Raw genomic sequence first — 26,614 nt, 5'->3', positions numbered from 1 at the left:
AATAATTGTATTTCAATAGCCAGAATGCAAATTTAATATATTACATGTTGTTAGGTAGGGCAAGCCATAATGTTTGTCCTACCTAGCAACACCTAATGTATGTAATTTCAATTCTGACTATTGAGATACATTTATTTGGGTATCAGGTAAATGGAATACTTTGTATTCAGTTGCTTCACAATGGCACATGCATAGATTTGGTTACAATTTACAAAAATGGCCTATTAGAGTAAAGCCATGAATCTGATTGGTCCATATTTATTGTACTAGTCTTGTGTGTATTAGATACGGTAAAGCAATGCTTCACTCTACTGTGTGCCTGGTGCAAGTGAGCCCCCAAATTCTAACTGCAGATCCCCCGAATTCCAAAATTTAGCAGCAGGCCCTTGCACGCAGACCCTAAAAATATCAAGTTGGATCCATGGGTAAAAATGCCATAAGAAGTCCTTCCCAAACTCAAAGACCTCCTTAGGACAGACAAAGGATTCTTCATAATTTTGAAGATGAGAGTGTTTACCTATCGTTTTCATGTTGGAGTCTTGCCAATCATTCAAAAATGTGCCAAAAGACATTATCTATAAAAGCATATCTATTTTAATATGGGGCTGAGTTTGATGAAACTTACAGTTTTCTTCTGTTTTTCTTTGATATCATGTCTCCCTTATCTCCATTCATTGTGGACAATTTTGGCCCTATGTTTAAAAACACACTTTTGTGAGCTTCTATGTGCATGTGTCACAGAGGGTTTACCCGAGTGGAAAGAATTCCCAAATAATGAGAGCACAAGTCTTGCATGGAGCAAAGAATTCTGCTAGTTTATCTTCCCATTCTGAATAAGTCAAAGAATGACTCCACAAATAATTGGATATCATCCAATTTGGTTTGGTTGAAGAGTTTATGATTATGAATTTCTCTTCTGAAGTTGGTGAAGGGTATGCGCGTTGCGGGAAACCTGATGGTCGTAAATGTACATGTAAGTTCATTATAAGTTATGTAATAAATCTCTTAGCTTATGTGACTGTAAGATACACTGCAGTGATGGATGAGTTTGTTTTAGCATTTAAAAATTGACACGAGTTGTTTAAAATCTGGATATTAAGTGACCGATACATAATTGATCTTGTAGGACCCTATGACATTTACAGAATATAAACGGTCTAAGCACAAGATTATGAATTTATGATATCCTCACATAACAAAAATAATAATGATAGTAATTATAATTCAATAATATTAATGATAATATTAATGAAAATAGTAATAATAATAATGATGATGATGATAATGATCAAATAGCCCTTGTATAGATGCTGCTTGTAAGTATCGGCTTGCATGGTGATGTAGATATACAGTAGGCTTGCGGTTGCACCATCTGAGAGAGAGGGAGGATTGAGGAGTCCTGAAAAGGACACTCGGTAATCTTTCTTGAGGGTGCATCTGCAAGCCTACTGTATAGCCGTTGTGTAGCACATTATATATTTTTTTAAAGGACTCTTCACACGTACAAAAAGGCGAGAAAGTAAAAAATACAAAGCAAGAGATAGATATGTTTTAAGTGCAGTTTTGATTGCCAAACTTTATCAGCTTCTGGGGCAGCATACACCAAGCCGAATCTTCCGAATGAGTATCAAAAGAGATTGTATTATTCAATAATGGAAACATTTTACAAAAAACTTGTGATAGTACTTGTATTTATGATTGCAGAATGGGATATGTTGAGTGTGTGTAGTGTGTAGAAGTCATATTGCAGGTATATATGCACTTAACCCTTTCTTTAAGATCTAAAGCTTTTTTTATAAGCTCATCCTTCACTGCAGGGCTAGCCATCACTAGGGCAGTGTGTCACTCCCTTCCACTCCCAACCTATATGTCAGGTAATTGATTGATGACCTGGAGTTACTACAACTGTCTAAAGAGCCCTTCTTTAATAAATGTATAAAAAGGGAGAATGAAAAATTGAAAATATGAAATTGTGTTGCAATAATTTTTTATTTTTATTTATTTTATTTTATTTATTTATTTTTTTTTTGGGGGGGGGGAGGGGGGAGGGGGGGGAGGGGGAGGGGGGGAGAGACACCTTTGTTGGAAGAAATGGTCTAGCGATGTCTGGATCTTTATCCATTTTCTGTGACTATGGTCAAAATTTGAAATATTTGATAGACTCTTTCCTCCATTAAAGGTAAAGACCAGTTATGGTCAAGCGATTGCATTGTGAAAGAAACGTTGTGGAATCGATCAGGAAAGGTTGATCATCTAGCATCTAGCATCTAGCATCTGCAAGGTTCTGGAATCATCAAAATGATAAGAAATTTGGCCCATTCTTCGTAAAGTTATAAGCACTATACACAGAAAGATGTATATGGGACTACCCTATATCTCTCACAAACCATGAGAGAAACAAATTTACCAAATATATGAATTAGTAGGCGGTTTCCCGGCAAATTTGTTATCATCATGTATTAGTCAAAACATATTCTTTTACATGATTGGTTATGAGAGCTTCCATTTCATTTTTTGAAATTGGGGCGTTTCCAATACTGGTCTTTACCTTTAAAACAAAGATACGATAAGTTACAAATTGAAATGATCCATTATTCTGTACTCTGGAAGTTGACTTTGATTAGCTATATTTTGCAATGTTTATTGTGTGAAATGAAAGAGAATAACACAAATAAATGCCAACAGTGAAAGCAATTTTTGCAGTCTATATGTGATTTATTGATACATATTTGCACAAAGTAATATATATATATAAAGAATTAACACATGTATTTGTCATAAATCATTTGAAAGCTTCACCAATTCTGAATACAATTTGTGTTTACAGTAACAAAAAAATGCACTTCGTAATAAACATTCAGATCCTGTCTTCATGATATCCCCCCCCCCCCCTGCTCTCTGTTCATGTAGATCTATATGTTTTGTGTTCAAGAAATAAACTAGATGACTTTTCAGAAAAATTATGGAATAGAAAAATAAATGAGGAACCCTTAAAATGAATCCCCCTATTTTTCATCTCTTAAAGATAAACTTGAGTTCTGGTAAAAAAAAAGAAAATGAATTCTCACAGAATCTAACGAAACTTACACTGAATGTTCAAGATTACAAACAAATGTCATGTCCCAAACAATTTTGGAAGAAAATGTATACTGGCTGAAGATTGAGCATAGAAAGATAAGGAAAGCAGGGTAGTACTAGCCCCGACACCATGTGTGTTGTCCCATATACATCTATCTGTGTAAGTGATTGTTACTTTACCAAGACTCTGCCAAATTTATGATGATTTTGATGACTCTAGAACCTTGCATTACACACCATTACTTACATGCTATATGATCAACTTTTCTGATCCATTCCACACCTTTTCTTTCACAATGCAATCACATTACCAGTACTCAAGTTTATCTTTAACTTGGGTGTAAGCATAAACCATGAAAAGAGGTCTCTTATCATAAAATGTTGAATGAAGTCCTCTTATTGAAACAAAGGATAAAATATAATCCATTATTTTCACCTGTTGCACTTATACAATAGTTGAATACTTGACCTGGTAAAGTTGTTTTTGTTTTTCTTCATCTCAATCAAATTTACACATGTACATGTCAGTATACTGTTCAAATGCAAATTTTAAATCGATCACAGTTACTATTTTGTAACTTATTTGATGTCGCATTCAACATGTCCTTAAGCAATAAAAGTACATGTATTATACATTCAGGTCCATAATTATAAGCTGTATACTAGAAGTTATACATCTGTCAAAATACACATGTACAGTAATAGTCATACTCCACACCCATCTCTATACCATGATAAATCGCACAGGGAGATTATTTGTGTAGTGTATGCAGAGTTCATAGTTAACTCTCGTGCAGTTTTAGATCGACTCTGACTCGGATATTATATGGATGTTCCCAAAGGGAGCATGGACAAATCTGTCAGAAATACATATAAAAGTTATCTTGCTTATGGTAATTAATTATGCTCCCGGGAATCTAATGATAGTAAGATAACTTGCCGTGTTTCCATCATATACTTAACATTATGAATATTCAATAGATTAGTGTACTGTAACCATGTTGAGACCCACTACCATGCGATGAACAGTTTAAGAACCTATCGAAGGGGTGAGCTGACATGGGTTAATGCATTTCCAAAGCAAGACCAATGCTTTCAGCCCATGCGTGCAGGCAAGGGTGTCGATTTGTATCCGTGGTTGGGGGGATGATAGGTGCCAAAATATTTTCGGCAATGGATCAAAGCAACCAAAGTGGTAGAAGCGTGTGGCAAGTTGCACCCCTCCCAAGCGCGTAGCCAGGATTTAATTTAAGGGGGGGCGGTAGTTAGCACACGAAGCGCGGTTCCTAGGGGGTTGGGTGCAGGGAGGGGGAGTCCCCCCCCCCCCGCAAAGCGAGGAAGCTTTGACGTTTCACTAAATTATTAGAGAAAGAAGACGATTCGTTGGACCGTTCTCGACTCTTAATCCTTGTTTGAATTAAATTCTCCTTCCTCCGCGCGTAGCGCGGTAGCTCTGACGTTTCATTAGATTATTAAAGAAAGAAGACGATTCTATGTACCATTCTCGACTCTTATTCCTTGTTTGAATCAAGCTCCCCTTCCCCCGCGCGTAGCGCGGAAGCTCTGACGTTTCATTAGATTATTAAAGAAAGAAGACGATTCGATGTACCATTCTCGACTCTTAATCCTTGTTTGAATCAAGTTCCCCTTCCCCCGCGCGTAGCGCGGAAGCTCTGACGTTTCATTAGATTATTAAAGAAAGAAGACGATTCTATGTACCATTCTCGACTCTTAATCCTTGTCTGAATTCATTTTTACCCAATCCTGCGCGAAGCGCGGAAGCTTTCACATTTTATTACATTATTAGAGAAAGAAGACGATTTGTTGTATCGTGTCCTTCATGAATTCAGTTTCCCCCCTACCGCGCGAAGCGCGGAAGCTTTAATGTTTCAATAAATTATTACTCTTTATCCTTGTCTGTATTCACTTTCGCCCATTCCGCGCGTAGCGCGGAAGCTTTCACGTTTTATTAAATTATTAGTAAAAGAAGACGATTAGTTGTATCGTGTACTTTGACGTTTCATTTGATTATTACTCTTAATCCACGTCTGAATTCAGTTGCCCCCCTAACAGCTTTGCCCTGTTCGCTAAATTATTAGAGAAAGAAGACGATTCATTGTACTGTTCTCTATATTAATCCTTGTCTGAATTCAGTTTCCCAACTGAAAATAAGTTGTGACATAATAATCTTTCTCCAAAAATGAAAAATGTTTTAGGAAATATCAGGAAATAAAATGAGTGAAAAAAATAAAAATAAAGATACAATGACGTGAATTTTAAAAAGGGTGAACGGAAACAACATAACAACTAGTGAACTATTTTATAAGTCATACTAATGTCCGAAAATCTTTCTCTTTGTCTCCGATCTCATCACGAAATCGTCACAGAGTTCATCTATGTTTACACTGTCCAGGATTGTCTGATGTGCATTGCAGATTGCTACTTTTGTGCTTCGCGCTTAACATTTAGCTCGTTGCTTTTGATGCTGCGTCTTTGCATTTGGCGCACTGCATTTCTATGATATGCTGTTGATTGAACAAATTGAATAAATTCATCAATTCCTGATGAAGCCGTATGAGCGAGAATTCAATTTATTCTTGTCTCATATACGGTTGTCTTATTAACTTCGTATATAATGTATGTATTATGAAAATGAGATAGCAAAATGTGTATATTGATGGTCATCTTGCGAGTAATAACAATTAACTACTCTCATCGGACTCTCATCATTAATTTTTCTCTTCATTTAAAAAAATAATTTTATGGTGAATTATTGGGGGGGATGATTGTACAGGCCATCCCCCCCACCTGAAATATTGGGGGGGATATATCCCCCCCATCCCCCCCGGGATCGACACCCATGCGTGCAGGCATACAGATTGATCGAATCATCGAATGAATTTACCAAATGATCAAATTGAATGCTTTAATAATTCTGACCAATCACCAAAACAAGTTTTTCTCTCGATGTAAGGGGTCTATGCTGCTATACTGTAGTGTAGATAACTATGAGCTTCAAATATTTCTTCTGCAAATATTTTTTGCAGTTTAAATACACTCACAGTGAACTGTAAAACGCACTGGCAATAATCAGTGAAAAAAATACATGGGGGCTCATGGCGAATTTGCCCCTGAAATGCCCAAAAGAGCCCCTGTAAATTTGCATAGTGTTCAATGCAAAACAAATTTTAGAGTGTTATTTTGATGCAGGCAAGCTTAAAAAGTAGCCCCCGAAATTTTTGTTTTTCTTTCCCTGACTGGCATAGAAAACTGTGTGCACGGAACCATTACATTATATATCAATAACGTTGCATCATATATGCAACACATATTGTAAAGACAGGGAATTATAGTGTCATATAATCGTGGCACATGAAAAATATATTCAGCACATATCAAACGCGATCAAACTGACTTAAAGGCAATGTGTAACTATTAAGGCAAAAAAACAAGATTTAATCAGTGATGACATACGAATAAGTTTCCCTTATAATCCCAACAATAAAGACACAATTTCAATATGTTTTCTCTCTTCTTGCTCTACATAAATGTATGTGCAGGAGTAGCCTTTGAAAATTAGTTTTGTGCTTTATGAATTCCTTGCCAAAACATTCCCGATTGCAGGGGCGGCGATCCCGGGGGGACGGGGAGGACACGTCCCCCCTTGATTTTTTTAGGAGGGGATCGTCCTCCCCTCAAAATTTGAAAAAATGCACACAAAAAAATGTATAGCAAATACTGACTAAAGAATGCAACACACTTTTAGGCTCTGGAGGGCCCAAGAGAGCAGCGTTTAAACAAATAAAAATGCCAAAAATCTTCTCACTCAGTAGCTACGCTCCCTCGCATAATATCCTTCAAAATGAACGAGTAAATACCGAGAAAATTGAAGAGTGAAAAATGGTATATTGCTAACGTTTATACTATAGCTTTGCTTAGGAATGTAATTTTGTAATACAACAAAACTTCAAAAACCTGTGAGGGGGTAGCCACCTCATCACCTTCACCCCTCTCATTCACTATGCTCCCTCGCATTTGCGTACTGATGGGGGACGGGGAGGGGGGTTGGGGGCAGTTCCCCCAAAATGAAATTCAAACGTGGTTTATTTCTAATTTGATACCAGTGATTTACAAATGTTGTAGAAATGGCATGGTTTTTCCCTGACCTTCCGGGTGCCCTGCCCCCTGGAACCCACCAAGGGCCCTAAGGCGGCGCCTTGATGCTCATCTGATCGTAATTTAATGCCTAAAACCTCTGAGCTTCTGGGGGCTCCGCCCTCTGGACTCCACCCCAGTAATTGACCTGCATGCCAGTGTCACAAATAAGGTATCAAAATATGCTCATCTGACCGTAATTAAATGCCGAAAACTCCTGAGCTTCATTAGGCTCCGCCCCTTGACACCCGCCGGGGATTAGCCCCTGGACCCCACGCCAATGTACACTCCGCTTTGCTTTGCTTTGCTCTACCTGATTGTAAATACTTTAGCCCCCCCCCCCACTTTGAAAAACGTTCCCAGGGCCTGCGTAACGTGTAAGAGTGGTAGTGATGCGGATTTTTTTCTGCCCCCCAAAAAACCCATTATTGTCCCTCACATTTCGTCCCCCCCCCCCGGTCATGAAAAGAAATCGCTGCCCCTGCCCGATTGTATGAGGGGGGTGACCAAAGTTTTCGCGGAGATTTTTTTTAAATACCAGAAAACGTGATATTCGATCCATGATTTCTGACATTCTAAACAAATTGATTGATTTCAATCATTACCAAATGGACGGCAAAGTTTTAAACTACAAATTCATTGGTGTTACTAGAAAATTGATCCTCAATGGATTCCGGAGATATTGCGATCTAAAATTCGATGTCGGATCGGCATGCGAGTTGCAACTCGCGTAAAAACTCATAAAAATAACGAGACCTGACTTCATGCACGGGGGTTTACAGCCGATTATCAACAAATAAAAATCGATCCATCAAATATAATATAATTGCATATTGTGTAAGTAAAAATATCATACAATCAGTTGGTACCACTTTTTATTTACAATTTTGAGGACATCTGCTCTCAAAATAAAGATTCCCAAACCGTTGTTGGTAAGTTTATATTCTTTCGGAACGGACCCAAATGAATTTTTTTTCTCTCATAATTTCATGTCCAATTCCATAGAAAATTTCGTCTCTGGTAATTTTAGGTTCCTCTTTCCATCACGGGTAGCAGATTTTCAAAATCTTACCGATTTTTTGAGATAGCGAACTATGGTCACACCCCCATACACACGAAAATGTCTTTTTAGTAAAGTGATGCTGAGCACAGGCTCATTCAGATATGTGGTAAAACCACAAAAGGTTTATTTTTTAACGCGTAAATAAATGGAAACTGAGCACAACAAAGTTCCTCTGCTTATTCACTGAGCTCTGTGTTGCGTGTTATAAGATACAGATATGTGAAGCGTATAACAGGTACGTCATTATAAAACAAATCTGCCGCAGTTAGCCTCGCCATATCTGAACAAGGCTTTCTAATGTCCTTGTGCGTGGAATACATCAGGCCGAAAGAGAAGAGAGAAGACAAAAAGAGAATGAAAATGAGGAAAAGGAAGAGATTTATGCCTCAGTCACATTTGCCGCTGCGGACGTGGGGTCTATCTACGGCCAAGATATAGGGCCGCTGCAGCATTCGAATCTCACGGTCACATACTGTAGCAGTCACATATTTTAAGGTAGCCGCACGGCATATTTTGAATTTGTGGGGACATTAAAACCTGCGGCTGCCGTACGGCCTTTGAAGTGATGACGCACAGTCGCCTTAAGGCGTCCCTGCGGCGGCCGTAGGTTTTTGGACAAATACCAAGGTAGACGCACGGTAGCCGCAGAGAGACCATACGGTGACCGTGCGGCAAGACTGATGCTACGGCGAACCTAGAAATGAAGAAAAAAAAGGTTATAACTCCGTGCCATAATCCCACGACGATCCCTACGGCATGTATATAACCGATAGGGATACGCCCTAACCTCTGCGGCAACCTCATGCAGGCGCGTACACAGGGGGGGTGTTTGGGGGGTTAAACCCCCCTTTGGTAATTTTATGTGTGTAAACCCCCTAAAAAATCCCTAACCCCCCCCCCCCCCCCACTGAGCGACTTTTTGACCGGCGCTGAGTTGTTGCGAAATTTTGGACCCGATTTTAACCCCCCCCCCCCCCTTGAAAAAATCCTGCGTACGCCACTGACCTCATGTATCTCTCGATTTCGGGGGCTCACGGCCGCCGTATCCTAGCCTTAGAGAAAATGCGACTGAGACATAAAGCATGGATTTTTTGAGAAAGAGAAACGAGATGAGAAAACAAGGGGAGAGAGAAGGAAAAAAAAGACATAGACATAGACATAGACAAGGAGAAAGAATTGGATGATAGAAAGAAAGAAAGAGAGACAGAGACACACAGATAGACAGAGGAGAGGTAATATGTGATAGAAAGAAAGGTGATACTAAGAGAGAGAGAGAGAGAGAGAGACAGATATGGACAGACAGACAGCTGTGGGTGGGGGGGGGGGGTACTTTAATTGGTATTATCCATACCTTCAACATATCAGCCTCTAAGCCAGAATCATACATACATTTATACATACATTCATACCCATGAGCTAAATGCCCTTCAGCTGCATTAATACATTACTGCACTAAATATCAGCCTCTTCAACCCTGAACTCGAGAAAATTATTTTTTAGGGCAGGGGTGGCCAGACTGGATACAAATTTACAGCTTCATTCACTGCACGTAGACCATTAATAGCAGCTAGCTTGGTGATGAGCCATACTTTCTTCTTATTCTGATGTACTTTGGGTCTCAAGACACATTTGTTTTGTTGTACTTTTTATCATGGGGGGGGGGGGGGGGGGGGAGGGGTGCTAAGACCATTCGAAGCGGAAGAGGGGGTGTTAAACTTAGTATGCAGACAGGTTAGTCGGTAAATTAAACAAACAAAGTCGTAAGATTTTATAATAAGCCGGCATAACTCAAAAGGGCTGTCTTAAGTTAACAACACTTATAATATAATTTTTGTTTAAACTTTCAAAATCTTTGGTTTGCCAACATGTTTATAATATAAATTGCACAAAGAAATGTTGGAGGGGAAAGGGTGTTAAGCTATTTGGACCCTTTTTATAATAATCTTTTGATTGTATCCTAGCTGTTTGCTGTAGGCCTAAGAAAAGGGAAAGACATGTTCTGGGGCCCCTTCTCAAATTGTGCTTTAAATTATCACAAGCCCCAATGAAATTTTATTTGAAGATCTGCACATTTTGTTGTAAAATTGAATACTTTCTAGGTTTTATACTGCAAAAATCAAATCACTGTTTAAAAAACAAAGCACTCATAAAGGCTAGTGTTGCGTGAAAGTGATATTGAAATGACAAACTACGTGACTTAACGTTATTACAAACACCCTATAATGGGTTTTATAAAGACTCGTCTTGCATAAACCATGTTTTATTTATACATTACTATTACAGAATGTAAAGATGTAATATTGATGACATCATTTCTCCATCCAAATCCGTCCACTCTTTTCCTTGCTAGACTCTTTAACATCCTTCCTTTCAAGTTTCAAAACTGTCCAAGTCTTCTATACTCCGGGTTTCTTTTGATCTATTTCTTGGGCCAGTAGATGACAGTTGATCGTTGGTGAAGCCATGGAGGTGAAACGGTTAAAGTGATCTGATACTTTGACCATTTGAATGATGATCCTTGGGTATTGGTCCATTTCGAATCATATAAAGACCCTTACAAACGCACTCTCACACACTGCTTTATAATAATTAAGAATAGGCCTACAGATTTCAGGACTGTCCATCCAGATGCTCTGAAGAAGAAAGGCCTCCTTTTCATCTATGTACATGACAGTTAAGTTTTCTTTAATCATAGTAAGCTGGCCTAAATTGTTCGTTTACACTTGTATTTGTAATGTTTTTTGTCGTTCGTTAATGAAAAATGGCAAATGTCAAAACTATTAATCTAGTAAAAAACAATACAAAGTGAATGTTCATTCTGTTACTATCAGACCCGCTTTTCAATCATTGTTGATTCAAGTCATTGAGTTCCTCGTGGAGCTTCTTTCAGAGTTGAGTTAAAGTCGGATTCTTAATTGCTTTCATCCCTTCATCGTATTCAAATGCTGCATTCCTGAATGCAAAATAATGTTCATCGTTTGGAGGTAAATCCGTGAATTCGACATCAAGAGGCGGGGGAGGTACTGGGGGAGGAGGTGACGTTGGTCCGTCGATGGACGGGCGATGTCTATGCGTTAGAAGAACATCTCGCAAACACTGCTGCACTTCCACTTGTATCCCTTGTAAAATGTCTCTTTTCATTGTTTCAAGATCGGCACGTGACACCAATTCTTCTAGTCCGCTATCATCTTGTGCATAAGATCTGTTGAGAGTGCCTTGATTTGCATTGCTACTACCACGTCCACCAGCACTATCGAATCGTCTGAACGCACTACCCTGCGTGCTCCCAAGCAGAATCGGCCGTAACGTACTCGTACTTGTGCTACTCGTATCCCGACTCAGACTGTGGAGCGATTCGGTGCTGGCCGTACTCCCGGGTTGAGACCGGCCATCTTGGGTTGTACTAGTCTGCTCGGTTGTTGAGCTTGTGCTTCGTACAATACGGATGATATCTCGTCGGATGTTGTGCATGTTGGAGCTCCCACGGGCTTCTTCTTTCTTCCGATCCTCACGAAGTTCATATCTTAAGTAGACGAAAGTAACATGGGGGTTAATGCTGGTTTCCAGTATGTTTTTGCAAAATGTTTAGAAGACAAAAAAAAACACCTTTATTAATTATATACTTTCTCTTTTAAGGAAGTGTTAAAAGTTCTAGATCACTGTCGTCATGGACCCGTACGTTGTATGTCACTTTAATAATTGTTGAGAAGTCTTTAAAAGAAGTATAGAAAAAAAAGTGTAGGTACGTGTATATGTACTCTAAGTGGGCAGAAAAAATGTCAACATTACATTCGTATGCATAAATATGTTTTTGTTGTTGTCAATTCTTATGTGGTTAAAATTTTGCCCAAAATATTAAGGTGTTCTTCATATCAAAATGGGCAACAGAGTACGGTCCTACATAATAATGAAATTGATGAGCCTGTATCATAATACCTTTTTAGATATCAGATTATACCGTGCCCCATTTGAAAAGAAAGAAAGAAAGAAAGAGAGAAAAGAAAAAGAGAGGAAGAAAGGAAATACCAACCTCAAACTAGAAATGTCTTGCTTGATTTCATTGAGATCATCTTCGTTCACACCGTCTGCTTTGCGTGCTGCTTTACACTGGTGTATATATCGATTCACCAACCGTTTCATAACGTCTTGATAGCGATATTCAGGTGTGTTGTTCGGCCCTATTGAACCATCCACATTCTGGAACAGAAAGCGAGGGGAAAAGAAATATATTAGTACTGGGTGGTGTTTCACAAAGATTCTAAGTCGAACTTAACTCTAAGTTGGACTTAGATATTATGGAGAGCCATTTGTAGCCTTATAAGGAAATACATTCAAAAGCAAAATTCAAGTATTTTAGACTTTTCATAAACTTCACATCAAGAACATGAAATCTCCCAAGATAACACAAAATATGAATGATTTGAATCAACATTAATGCCTTTTAAAATAACGTTTACAAAATATTTTCAATGATGCTAACGGCTTTCCATAATTGTTTAGTCCAACTTAGAGATAAATTAAACTTAGGATCTTTGTGAAACACCCCCAGATCTAATTAGAGATAGATTCATTCGATAGTTATGGTAAGACAGAGATAGGTCACAAAGATCTTCTACGGGAAAGAAATTAACGTCCAACTTTTATAACACGATGGAAACTAAGAATACAGCGTGTTCACATTGTTGATATTATGGATATTTTTAAGCGTTTCTTGTGTGTTCACAATACAATGTGTTAACGTTTTGACCACAGTGTGTTACATTCTGCCAGACACTGCATGTGAACAGAGTCATTATAATAATGAAAACTATGAAAGACTTCCAAATCTACTATGTGGCCATACTAAATTGTGTACACTCTGTGACCACAGTATGATCCATTGTGTTTTCACTATTAGGTCACAATGCAATGTGTGGACACAGTGTGAACAGAGTCTGAAAGACTTCCAAATTTACTGTGTGTTCACAATACAATGTGTTCACACTTTGACCACAGTGTGTTCATTGTGTTTTCACTATGAGGTCACAAAGCAATGTGTCGACACAGTGTGTCACATTCTGTCAGACGGTGTGGACAGAGTCATCATTATTATAGTGAACACTGTGAATGACTTCCAAATTTACTGTGTGGTCATACTAAATTGTACACACTCTGTGACCACGCTGTGTCGCTCTGTTTCATACTGTGACTCAGTATCCCCGAATAATCAAGGCATTGTTTAGCCACAGATCCACAGTGTGTACCACATTCTGCCAGACGGTGTAAACTGAGTTTTCATACATTGAACATCATGAAGGTGTTTTAATTATCTTTGTGGTTGCATCCTGTTGTCTAAATGATAAACAGCTAGAAAGAAAGTTGTATAGTCAGAAGGATAATGACATCGTTACTGCGTCTTGAAGACCTGAAGTTCAGGTGCAAGAAATAGTCGAAATCCCAGGCAAAGGGAACTCATCTTAACATGCATCTGCTTAATATCCAGTAAAAATAAAACAGCAATTTAAGTTTAGGCCCACACGTTATATCAGTAATTTAAAAATGTTATTATGAAATGAGGGGAGGGGGGGGGGGGCAAGTGGAAATAAATGTTATATTTGTTTGTTTAGTTGTCTGTTTTGGGGTGTATTTTATATTTTCATTCATTATTTACATTCATTTATTGCTTTATTTATTATTGCTTATATATTCATTTGTTTGTTTATTTATCTATTTATTCATTTTTTTTTTTTTTTTTTTTTTTGGGGGGGGGGGGGGGTCATTTAAGTACTAACCTTCATTGAGTCATTCATAGAACAGCCTCGCCTTGGTTTGGGCTTGTGCTTGCTCTTAATGACCCTAGATGAGAAGATCCTCTTGCATGCCATGGTGGCATACAGTATAGACTTAGGACTGATGATCAAGTTGAACGGTGGGGGCAGTGTAGACCCTTCGTCGAAGTAACTCATCCAGAGCTTGGACCGCGCGAACTTCCATTCCCGATCCGCGTGGTCCTGAATATTTAAAAATAAAAGATATAGAGTATATTATTGTAACACGAAATATAGAGAACTATGGTCCATTTTCTGAATATAAGACGTTTGTATGTATAACTACAGGAGAATATGCGTCCCCCTTGCGATAGTGCTCTGATGATAGGGACAAAATGCCGTTTGTTAAGAGAAAAACGTCAATTATTGTCTTGACCTACAGAGGTGTGCATGCCTCATGTGCATGCCCGCTTTGGACCCACACTTGGAAATCATTGTATCAACATCGGTATCGGTAAGTAATACTATTGAAGGCAACATGTTGAATCTATAAATATTTTAAAGAATTTGCTGGTGTCATTTGTGAAAGGATTATTGTCATAAGAATATTGGTATCTTGTGTAATGCATAGTATTCTTTGTCTAATGTTTAATTGGTCCTAGACTAGCTGCCATTATGGCACACAACGCATGAATCTAACCATTCTTGTGGTAGGCTACTTTGGTCAAAGGAAGACAAATGTAGAGCAAATACTCTTACGCACCCGGTCGATTTGAACCTTGAACCTCATCATTGAGAATCAGGTGAATGAAACACAAGTCTATTACAATAGGAGTTATATGCGAATCAGAAAAATTTTTAACTTTGACTTTATTTCTTTCCTCACCTCGATAATTTGAAAGGAGCTGCTCATCATGGCGATTAGCATGTTCAGAAGAACGATGATGGACATGAGATGATAGACGAGGAACAACAACTCTCCTACCTGTTCTACAAAGAACTGATTATTTGCGTTTTCTTTGTCGAGCTTCGGTGCCGTATTCTGAACCAAACCAAAAAGGGCCCACAACAGAGTCAGCAAAGTTCTCGGGAGTCTGTAAAGAAGTGAAATAATAATAATAATGAACGTTATTTGTATAGCGCATATCACTAACACGAAGAAAGTCCTATTCGCTTAGAAAAGAAGGAAATAGTGAAAAGGCGGAATAGAAATGAACATTTATGCCTGATAAATTAAAATAATTAATTAAAAAACAACAATAATGATACGCAATTCCTATATACTGCTTGTATGTGTCGACTTGCATGGTGATGTAGATATGCAGTAGGCTTGCGGGTGCACCATGTGAGAGAGAGGGAGGATTGAGGGGTCCTGAAAAGGACTCTATGTAATCTTACTTGAGATTTTTTTTTTGTAGTCCTGAAAATGACTGTTGGTATAGTCTTCAAGAAAAAAAACCTCAAGAAAGATTACCGAGAATCCTTTTCAGAACCCCTCAATCCTCCCTCTCTCTCACATGGTGCACCCGCAAGCCTACTGTATAAATTCCTATATAGCTTACATGTAATATATTGTACATTCAGGTAATACAAATTTAAACATGAAAATTAAATGAAAACCAAATTAAACATTAAATATGTACATGATACTATAACCAAAGTAGTCACTAAACAGCTGGAACAAAATTAACAATTTACACAAAGATAGGTCTTTAACAGGGTCTTAAATGATTTAGTTAGAAACGCTAACTTTCCACTTATTCTAGAGCACAATTTACGAAACCACTTTCGAGATTTGTCTTTTTTTCTCGCATCGTATCAGGATGATGATGATCTCATGTAGCATAAAATTGTACTGAGATTTCTTGTCTTTCAGCAACATATGCATAAAATGTACGCAAAAATGTAAATTTTGTAAATGTACTTTTTGATATTAAATGAATAACAATAAAAGCTTGTGATCAAGTGGTTATACCATACTAGTATTACATGATGCCTTATAAAGCAATTAGTGTGTTATAAGAGAATCTTAAATATGTCTTGTTTCTTGTAAATTTCGATTTCTCAATCTTCTTTTCCCCCCAACTTGACTCTTATCAGTTGATACAATTTAAAAATAAAGTACTTGTAACTATCTCTTTGATGTAAATACAAGTTCTGGTTTTGTATATTGTATGATGCTTTAATATCGTTCTCATATTGTTTTCCTATCTTTATATTACAGTCTATTTTATGAATCCTTGTTTCTTATTGTAGATAAATTGTTATCATTGTAAACGCATTGTATTTCATTTCAGACATCCAAATCCAACTATTTATTTATGCACTTCCAAGCACATTTTGGTACTTTTCAGCACTTTGAAATACATTTTAAGTTGTTCTACTTTCATTAAAAATTTGCCACGTGCACATCAAAATCATCATTATGTAGGACCGGGCAATTGATTTATTTTCAAGATTCACCCTTATAAATATGCGTCTCTTACCCATCAAAGTCTTTGTCTACCGCTGAACAGTACTTCGCTTCTGAGCCGTACTTTTCTTCTGCGCCGTCCTTACAACTGCCTCTAAAACTAGTAAGGTAGTCTGAATAGAGTTTGTTGAGACCGCAGGCGAATGAACAAAGCACGAGGAAGAAGATGAGTAGAAACTTAGCGATGTCTATCAACATACAACCCAGCGAGATCTGTAGTGGTCCCAGGTAGGGATTGGCCTAGGAATTAAAAACAAGATATAAGTGGTGGATGTCCATTTAGACCAGATCCTATCTGCTTTCCGGGATTCAAGGGTCCAAAATCACCGCCGCCACGTAATTGTAAAAAAAATATTGTTTTTAAGAATGAAATCACAGTTCAGCCACCTTTTTTAATGTTATACCCTCTTGTGTCGAGAGAGGAAAATATAGAAAAAATGTTAGGGCTGACGAAAATAGAACCATATATATTTGGTTGACTCGGCAATGTGAGGACTTATTTCTTCACCTTTAACTTGAGTTCTGGTCATGCGATGCATTGTGAAAGAAATGGTTTAGAATCGATTAGAAAAAGTAGATCACGTAGCAATTAAGAATTGGTGTGTACTGCAAGTTCTGGGATCATCAAAATGATAAATATTTGACCCAGTCTTGGTGAACTAACCAGCACTGTACACAGAAAGATGTACATTGGGCTACACAAACTTGTGGTATAAAAATGTGAGCCTCATTTTTAAGCTGTTACTTGTCATATTTGGAATATGAAGGCGTTTGAAGAGCCATGCTTTTCAGGGAACACAGGGGCGGATCTAGCTTTTTGCTAAGGGGGGGGTTGACCAATAATGACGATGCGGAGCATCGTCCACAAGCCGCGAAGCGGCGATCCGATTTTTTTTGGGGTGTTTATTTCAACCCCGTAAGTGATGTTTTCCTGGCATCTATTAACACAATGGAGACCATAAAAAGCAGTGCATGATAACGTCTTTTTAAATCAAGTAACAGTTAAATACACAGTTATATCCAGAGTTATCATGTGTTTGGTTAAGTTACCAGATGAGTTGAATATCTTCTCACAATATTTGCACTTGAAAGGGTTTCTCTCCAGCGTGCGTTCTTTTTTCTTTCTTTTTTTCTTTTTTTTCTTTCTTTTTTTTTTTCCTTTTTTTTTTTTTGTTTTTTGGGCCGCCCAAGGGGGGGGGGGGGGGTTTAAACCCCCTAAACCCCCCCCCGTAGATCCGCGCCTGGAACAAGTTTTCTCTGATGATCTTCCACACTTACATAATAAAAATGATAACGCTCACAAATAATTTTTACACCTCTCCCCAGAACTCAACTTTCTCTTTTAGCGTGTCTCATGTATGAAGGTAAGAAGGCAGAAATTGCTTTGTCATTAATCAATAGTCGATACCCGTTCTTAAATACATCAACATTTACAATAGTACATGTACCAAATCCAGGGGGTTGCAAAACCAATATTAGACATTAAAAAGGCAATGAAAATTTGAATTTTCCCCATGTAGGTCTATTTGCTTGTCAGATATTTTTTTCCTTCGGACTTGTTGAACCGCTCCCTGGCATGATCCGCCAACAGCATAGTAGGCACAGTGAATAGAGCTACGTTATATCTCAGTCATGCAGACAAGACCGACAACAAACCGAAAACAGACCGAACAAAACATTACGTTACCCCCTACCCCCGCGAATTGCCAAGAATCGGCCGGTTTAGATTCTAGTGGAGGGCTTACTTCGAATCATCGAGTAATCACGTTAGGTCGGATGACGGCGTTACATTTACACGTACGTCCTTTCGTAAAACGGAAGCGGAAGATCTTGTGAAGTTGCACGTCAAGGACGCGACTTTCCGTAGATTTGCCGTAGGGTTTCCACATAGTGTCGGGTGAATTGGACCAGACCATTTGTAGATGAGAGGGGATTATTTTACAAACATTACCCACCCCCCCCCGATATTTCGTGAATAAAGGAGCATGTTTACACAAAAGGTCAGGTAACGCGACCACCCGACCCGACGCGATGACCGATGATACAAAGTAAGCCGATGTGCAGTCGTTTGGCGACGTGATAGATAGGTATTATACCTGAAAGAGGTAGATGATTCTAGCGAAGCTGAACACGTTAGCGATGGCAAAGACACCTTCAGAGACTAGGGTAGGGTCGGAAGTACTCCATTGGGTTCGTATCAAGCCGTCATTATACACCCCTCGGCTGAGCTGGATAGCTGCCACCAGACGTAAACTACCGGATAAGCAGGAGAAGAAAAGAAAAGAAAACGAAATTTGAAAGGAAAGTGCAATCAAGCAGTTTTCCCGAAGATGGTTTTCTCAAACTGCGAGATAATTTTATTCTACTGAGTTTCGATCCAATATTTCCTTACAACATGATCACATTTTAATACAACGAAGATCGTGTTTGTTTGGATAATGTTTGTACATTAAATTGGAGATGCTACGGGCTATTTTCTATGCCATATGTTGATTTTTGTTTCCATTTATTTTGACCAATTTGTTTTACCTGAATGTACAGAGGTATAATGAGAGCATTATGAAGTCCAGCCAGTTCCACCACTGTCTTATGTAGGCTCTCAAGCCTTCTTCCCAAAGCTGTTTGCATTCGGCCCATATCATACCTGCAACGAATATCATAACGATCATAAATATAAAAAACTGTTTTAATACACCATGCTTACGTCATTCGTAGGATAAAATGATGATGATAGATATATCTGTTGACGATTAACTAATGACAAAGAAAACTGACGATCAGGATTAAGGGATATTTTTCAAAATTCGCGATCATAGTAATAGACCTATGGCCTACCGCTAAGGTTTGATTACATTACGAAAATGGTATATTGTCCTAGAGTGTAATGATTATTTCGTTAACATGAAAGGCAAAGCATGGATCTGCACTATAAACATTTCAGACATGCTGACCCCCTATAATCCTCAAGCACATTTGCCATCGGCAGTAAATATCTACTTATTATTGAGAATCCTCGAAGACGTTCTCTCTTGGGCCATAGCTCATTCACTAGCTGATTCTGCACTAAGGTTTATGGAAAAATCTTCCTCAGTTACATCGCTCTTGTGACTTGCTTTCCACTTTCAAAAACCATATAAAGACAAACCTATTCCACATTGCTAAAACCTAGTCACTACTCGTCTTTCCGAGGCGAATCATGATCAGATACTCAGTAGGATAATGCAGCGCCTTGGATTTAGGCAGGGAGGTGATAGTACGTAGTCGATATTTGGGGATCATTAATGTACCATATGCCATCGCCAAAGTGGTCAAGCGATGTTGAGATATTTACCGAGTACGAAGACGAGGATGAAGACCTCTGTGGTGTCGGGTGCTCGACCTCGGTCTGACGTCGCACTGACAGATGATGATGCCATGACCAGGAGGAAGAGAAAGAAGATGAACGACGCGCTATGGTTCAAGAACTTCATGAAGGGCGACCTCAGCAGTGTGCCGACCGGGGTCCGAGGGAATATCAGGTAGTAGATCGCCATGAGAGGAAAGAGGCAGATTAGAGCGCAACAGATTAAGCTCTTGACGAACCAGTTCCGCCTTCTCCAGCCCGGGAGCCCTTCGTACCAGATAGAAGCTAGGAGCTGCTGGGTGTGCGGATGGGCCACAAACTAGACGAAGGTAAGGGCAGTATAAGAAAAATCAGTTTGAGTAGACTCAACCCCGACACTCAACTAAATAGTTTTCATTGATTACTTTAATGGGCGCTTACCGAACACGCAAACTATTGAAACGTAAATGGAAAGCGACCATAATATTTTACTTTAGCAGTTTCATCGCTATTTTACGACAGCTATAGAGTGTCGTTCAACCATGTTGGGTAGATTACGAGCATGTATTAAGTCTGACATAAACGCAATCGTGATATTCATTTTACACGTATGTATCGTATTATTTTATGTGTATTTATTACTTTTTTATTTACCTTCAATTATTTATTTACTTTCATGTATTAATTCATTTACTTTTATTTATTTATATATTTTTGTTTGGGGAGAATTACCTTAAAATTTAAGTCTAATCCGTATTCGACAACTAAAAGATGCTTTGGAGAAGCGTTAATTTTGGAGCATCTCAAGACAAATTCGATTTAAATGCGATCGCCAAGACTTTCGAGAAGTTAACTCTAATGCAATTTTAATTCCTGTTCGAAGTACGTAATACGTCATCGTAATGTTTACACATCTCGGTAGGTGAAGGACAAAGCTTTTAAATTGCCTTTGTTTCATTTTTTGGTGGAGTTCGGGTGATGAGTACAGCAATAGTCGCTTACCGTACACACATTATCTAGTAGTTTGCATGGTCGGTAAGCGACCATAAACTTTAATCATGTTGGTTAAAAAACTAGCAAGGTTCGTTGCAAGCCTATACTTAAATTCACAATGGAGGTAATGATAACGTTTACGTTTCCTTTGTTGGGGATGTCGTAGTTTATTGGGTTAAAATAATGTCAGGCCTATTATAAGTTGATAACCTTAGACCCTTTATCAGGTAGGTCTACCCAATCATAACAACCAATAGGAATGGTGAGCATAATTATGTGGAAATCCTCGTTCCACACAGACTTTCGGAGCAAAATATATTTATAATTAATTTTGAAAAAGACTACATTGACCTGTTTTCAAATGAGTGGCGATTTGATATCTACATTTTAACTAAATATCTCAATGCTATACATTAGGCCTAATAAAAAAAGATGTTGTATTGCCCTTTGCAACCGACCCCAAAATCTTGAAATCTACAGCCGGCTTTAAAAATATAAAAAAATATCTTTTTTTTTGAGAAAACAAATATTAAAGCATTCAAAACTGAAAAATATCAGCCTAAAGAGGAGAGGGAAAAAAGAAGAAAGAAAAGAATTATTTAAAAAAAAAAGATTTTCCGACCAACCGACCGACCCATGTTTTGGCACCTAAAGGGCAGTACAACATCTTTTTTAAGGCCTTATACCTTGATACAAACCTGTTTCTGGTCATATTTTAGAGCTAGTTTGAGTCTTGATAGAGTGAGCTTGCCACTGTTCATCTCATCCGCCCCATACCCCTCGTCGTCGTCATCTTCCATGCTCTGCTTGTCGAGTAGGGCGATGACCTCCTCCGAGCTCCGGCATTGCTCAAGAAGATCGACGGCATATGCTGCTCGAACGAGAGGACAACGAGAACGTAAGAAATTTCTTCGGCACTTCAAATAATTAATTTAATCTACTTGATTTTCGTTTGCACAATTGTACCAAAGCATTTATTATGAAATCATAACTTTTTCTTCATCTGTTATTATAACGGAATAATTTCTGTAAAAATTTTAATGAATAAATTCAACTCCTTAATGAAACAATTAATCAGTCCTCATTTTGTACCTTTAATTACACAATAATGTTGAAGAAAAAAATATAATGAAACAATCTTTAAAACATTTGTAAAGCAAATAAGCCTAAGAAATCTTTCACAGAAAATGTTATTTCATATAATTTAATTTTCCACATTTCCAGTTTAAAAAAATATGCAAACACAAAATAATGTACACTATACAATACAAAGAAAAAATGAGTAAGAGACTAAGGGGAAATAAGATGATGAATCAGAATGCGAAAGGGGGGAAGGGACAAAAGCAAAGTTACTTGTCAGGGTTAATTCCCCAAATAATAATATTCCAATAGCTTTGATAGTTGTCCTGTCAACTACTCTATTGGAACCCAATCTCTTGAGGAGGAGAGGGGCTGATATGCTCCCATTGTAACAGGAACGTGAAACATCATGGGACATTATAGATATGTTATTATATTTCGTACAGGTGCTATTTTCACCTGCGAACCGGCTTACTTCGAACCATCGGGTCATCGCGTCCGGTGGGGTGGTCGCGTTACACGACCTTTCGTGAAATGAAAGCGGAAGATGATGTGATGCTGCCCGTTAAGGACGCGACCTTTTGTATATTTGCCGTAGGATTTTCGGGTAAATTGGACCAGATCATCGTAGATGAGAGGGGTTTATTTCACAAACATTACCCCGACATTTCATGAATAAATGGGTATGTTTTCGAAAAAGGTAGGGTAACGCGACCACCCGGATGTAATTTGCGGTTCAGTCAAATGGAAATCATGTACTGTTGCAGGCCAATGTGTGAATGCACACTATCTACTGATGCAATGCACATATATGTGACATTTACATGCTATGAAATTCCAGGAACCTTCATTTAAGTGTAAATTTTCACAACTGATCACTGCTGTCGGTGCTATACACACACATATTTTTCAAACAAGCGGAAACATCCTAAGTGTATATATCGATTGCAAATAAGTTAAAACATGATTTGCAATGCTCCAACTACACGTAATGCATACAACTCTAATTTGCTATTTATTATATTTATGCCAAGACTGTACTGTAGTTACAACATCATTTTCTCATTACCTACGCCAGGAGTGTCATGTTGACAGATATGACGCGTTACAAATGGCCATTAGGCCTAAAAAATTAAAAAATTAAATGTTGTATTGCCCTTTAGGTGCCAAAACATGGGTCGGTCGGTCGGATATTCCTTTTTTTCACTTCTTCTTTCGAATGATATTTCTCAGTTTTGAATGCTTTAATACATTTTTTTCTTCTAAAAACCAATAAAAAGGGCAATACAACATCTTTTGTTTAGGCCTTATTATCATCATTATTATTATCCGTCATAATAGCATTAAAGTATTCAGTCGCTAATATCGACTTCACACAGACTCCAAACAGACTGATTTCCCGCTATTTGGGGGTAGCGCAGTTTTTGTTCGGTCTGTACCAGTCTGATTAGAGTGTATTAAGGTTTCAAGCCAAGGGGGAATGCTCTAGGCAATAACACTTGGATTAGTTATGAGATTCAGTTTCATTTGAAAATAAAGAGCGTCTGCCTTCCTTCAGTCTTGCTATAGAAACAAAGGACGTAATTAAGCGTCGCTTAAAACTCTTGAGGACATTCTTGAATCGTTCCATTTCAGAAGACAATATTTATTATGGAAAGGCGTCAGACAGGGCCTGCAGAGACACGTGCTCTATCGTAATACAAATGGACCCTCTAAATTCACGTAGTGGAAATTCACCTTTTGGGCGAGATATAATAGGGATCACTTCGGTTGGAGTGAAAATCCACGCAAACTAAATACTGGAATAATTTTTACTCTCAAAATAATTATGCAACTACTGTTTTTGAGTGGATTTCACAGTAATTTAGAGTGGAATAAATTCAAGAGGAAGTGACTCCTAATATGACACCTGAAACGTGGATTTGTAGCCCAGGGAATATGCCAATAATTCGATTAGGAAAACAAACTGCCTTCACAGTACCTACATATCGGTATTATGGGGAAACACCCTTTCCCGTATGTGCCCCCTGGATACACCACTTGATGCACCTTAAAGGGATCCGGTAACTTTGTCTAAGATTCTGAAACAAAATCCTGGATTTAGCTCATGCTGCAATGATAATAAACCTTTAGGTCAGTCAGAGACCCCATGACTTTTACAAGCCGATCGCCTGTCTGATTATCAAAATATTTATGATTGGAAATCGAAACCAAATTTTGTGTTTTCTTAACGGTTTTCATAACACTACAGTCTATTAGGGGAAAACCGTATATGTATGGTAAAACCGGTCACTCAAAGACTTTTGCTTTTTTTAGGCACTTCTTGATCATTTATTTTAGAGCTTCCATATTACACCATATCACAGACACTGATAGCACGTAAGGTCGTGCATGCATCTCAGATTTAACATTGTTAAACGATGCCTTTAATGACTGTCAGTGAAAGGAATGTACATCATCTAAAAGAAAGGTATAACACCTTAAATGCACTCTTGTTTGTTTGTTTTATCTGACTGCTAAGAAAGCATGTGTATGCTCGTAAGTAAGCAACCACGGGAATGACAGCTCTAAGTCCTCTCCGAGGGACTTTGCAATGAGGATCAATCCCTTACCAAAGGGCACTAGCGCATCGACTTTGTTTCGAAGCCGGAACATCCCGGTTACGAGACCACTGCTCTACCACTTAGCGCCGTTGCGCCGACTCTTTTAATGGGCAACAGAATTAATTCTACTGTATTAATTCTACTCTAAAATATGTTGCTTCCATCCAGGCCAACACGGCATGCATGATGGATGAATTTCTCCAGCACGAGCAATATAGATGCTTTAGATACTCCTTCCAATGAAACGACTAGATAATTATGTAAAGTGCTAGAGATAATTATCATCAGTTTCGCTGCCTTCGTGATTTCCATAAATTACAATAAATTCTCTTTATTGATCAATCTACAGGGTGACCCCAAAAGAACGCAAAACCTAAGATCTCTAATTTTCATAGACACGATATAATGGGTTTATATATCAGGGGTTAAAAGTTTTTTGAGTAATTTGGAGCAAAGCGTTTTGATTCTACGATTCTACAAATTTGCTCTACATGTACTTTTACAACCGGATTCAGCCGGTTTGAAGCAACAGGCAATTTGCGCGTGTTGGCGTCCCATACAATGAGCGGTGTTGACGAGAGCTGTTGCGTTCTTTTTTGGGCCACCCTGTATATCCATACCTTCCTGATGGTAATCACCTTCAGAATGTGCAGTGAAAGTTGCGCTATAGAATATTCATCATGTATAGCGACTTATGACTACGATTCTCTTGGGATATCTGATTAGTTATCACCCGGAGGAGTGCAGGGGCAGGGATGGTGAGCTAGGTGCTGCACTCCGAGAGTGAACATTTCCAATATGTGGGCAGTTATTATCTCATATTCGTGCAGTGAACCGGTGGTCCAACATGTCCATATCATATGTAATTGTCCATCTTTTAAAGTATATTTTTATGATGAAATAATAATAATAATAAATAATATTTAATTTTTATATAGCGCTTAATACAAAATGTCTCTAAGCACTTTAAGAATATACCCCGGTATTAAAATTACCCCGGTCAATGGATTCAGTGCTTGCCCGCACACAATGTGTGCACAATCTCCACTCCCTGGGGAGCATTCCAGCCAGGCGTTACATGACGCTCAAGAACTGTTTGACCAACAATGACGGTCGCATCCTACCGGGTTCCCACTTAGCACCTGGGTGGAGAGTAGCATTTGCAGGTTAATATCTTGCCATTGTTACTCTAAAAAGTGTCGAATTGTTGCCTACTCGCAGAGTTTGGGAATTAGAAATCACACTCGGGCAACGGACATCAACCGCCAGTTGACTTTGTACATTGTTCCATACGACTGTGTTCGCGTGTGTGTGTGTGTAATTGGGTTTTTACAGACGTGTATCAATCAGATATGATTATTTACGTCTGGGATCGACCTTTAACGTCAGCATCCGAAAGACGTGTTTTCGATGATAAATGATTCGTTTTCCTTCTTAAACCTGACATGAAAATTCCGCCTAGACTAGTTATCCAGTTCCTGTATAATGTCTTTTGCCCACTTACCCCATTCAGAGTGAGCTATAAAAGACATATACCCTTGAATAATTACTAGCCAAGATCCAACCCATCCAGACTCGGCAATTTCTCCCGGACACCTATACTTTACACCACTCCACCACTACCACACGGTCAAATATCCCCTACAATTGAAAGAATATTAACAAAGATGAAATTGATCTAAGAAAAGAATAGTCCACAGTACGAGTCGTCTGAGGTAATTTTCCCAGGGAATAATTCTCGAAAAGCAGGAAATCTATTCGTTGCTTTGTCCAACCCTCATATCTACATCATGAAAGACAGGACAATAAAGAAATGTAGGCTCTACACAGGCCTTCAATTTTAAGGTTGTTCAACTTTCTTTAAGATCATGATGATTTCCATACATATTGCAACAATTGGGTATGGTACCTAATATTGTAGAAGGAGTTGGCAACATTCATTTTCTAGCAAATGTAAAGAGAACAAGATGGTATGGATAATGGCAGCATATATTATTATTATTATTATTATTTAGCGGTTTCTATTGGACAGTAGGTAGTAGATAATAGTTCATTCTAAAGAATAACCTTTCAAATCAATATTTGCAATTTTAGCAAGAT

General features: G+C 38.3%; 1 protein-coding gene across 1 annotated transcript in view; it reads right to left on the bottom strand.

Moving 5' to 3' along the window:
• Positions 1-9,961: 9,961 nt before the first annotated feature.
• Positions 9,962-26,614, bottom strand: part of LOC583250 (transient-receptor-potential-like protein) — a 29,689-nt gene continuing 13,036 nt past the window's right edge. Inside the window, exons 4-12 of the mRNA XM_030981144.1 lie at positions 21,530-21,702; positions 19,848-20,178; positions 19,046-19,160; positions 18,613-18,769; positions 16,530-16,756; positions 14,930-15,137; positions 14,068-14,286; positions 12,327-12,493; positions 9,962-11,819 (exon numbers count right to left, since the gene is read on the bottom strand). Coding sequence (XP_030837004.1) covers positions 11,183-11,819; positions 12,327-12,493; positions 14,068-14,286; positions 14,930-15,137; positions 16,530-16,756; positions 18,613-18,769; positions 19,046-19,160; positions 19,848-20,178; positions 21,530-21,702 — 2,234 coding nt within the window. The 3' untranslated portion in view covers positions 9,962-11,182. The remainder of the gene's footprint in view (positions 11,820-12,326; positions 12,494-14,067; positions 14,287-14,929; positions 15,138-16,529; positions 16,757-18,612; positions 18,770-19,045; positions 19,161-19,847; positions 20,179-21,529; positions 21,703-26,614) is intronic.

This window comes from Strongylocentrotus purpuratus, unplaced genomic scaffold (assembly GCF_000002235.5).
Source record: "Strongylocentrotus purpuratus isolate Spur 01 unplaced genomic scaffold, Spur_5.0 spur5_scaffold_11, whole genome shotgun sequence".
NCBI lineage: Eukaryota > Metazoa > Echinodermata > Echinoidea > Camarodonta > Strongylocentrotidae > Strongylocentrotus > Strongylocentrotus purpuratus.
This window is presented reverse-complemented; position numbering and strand designations above follow the sequence as displayed.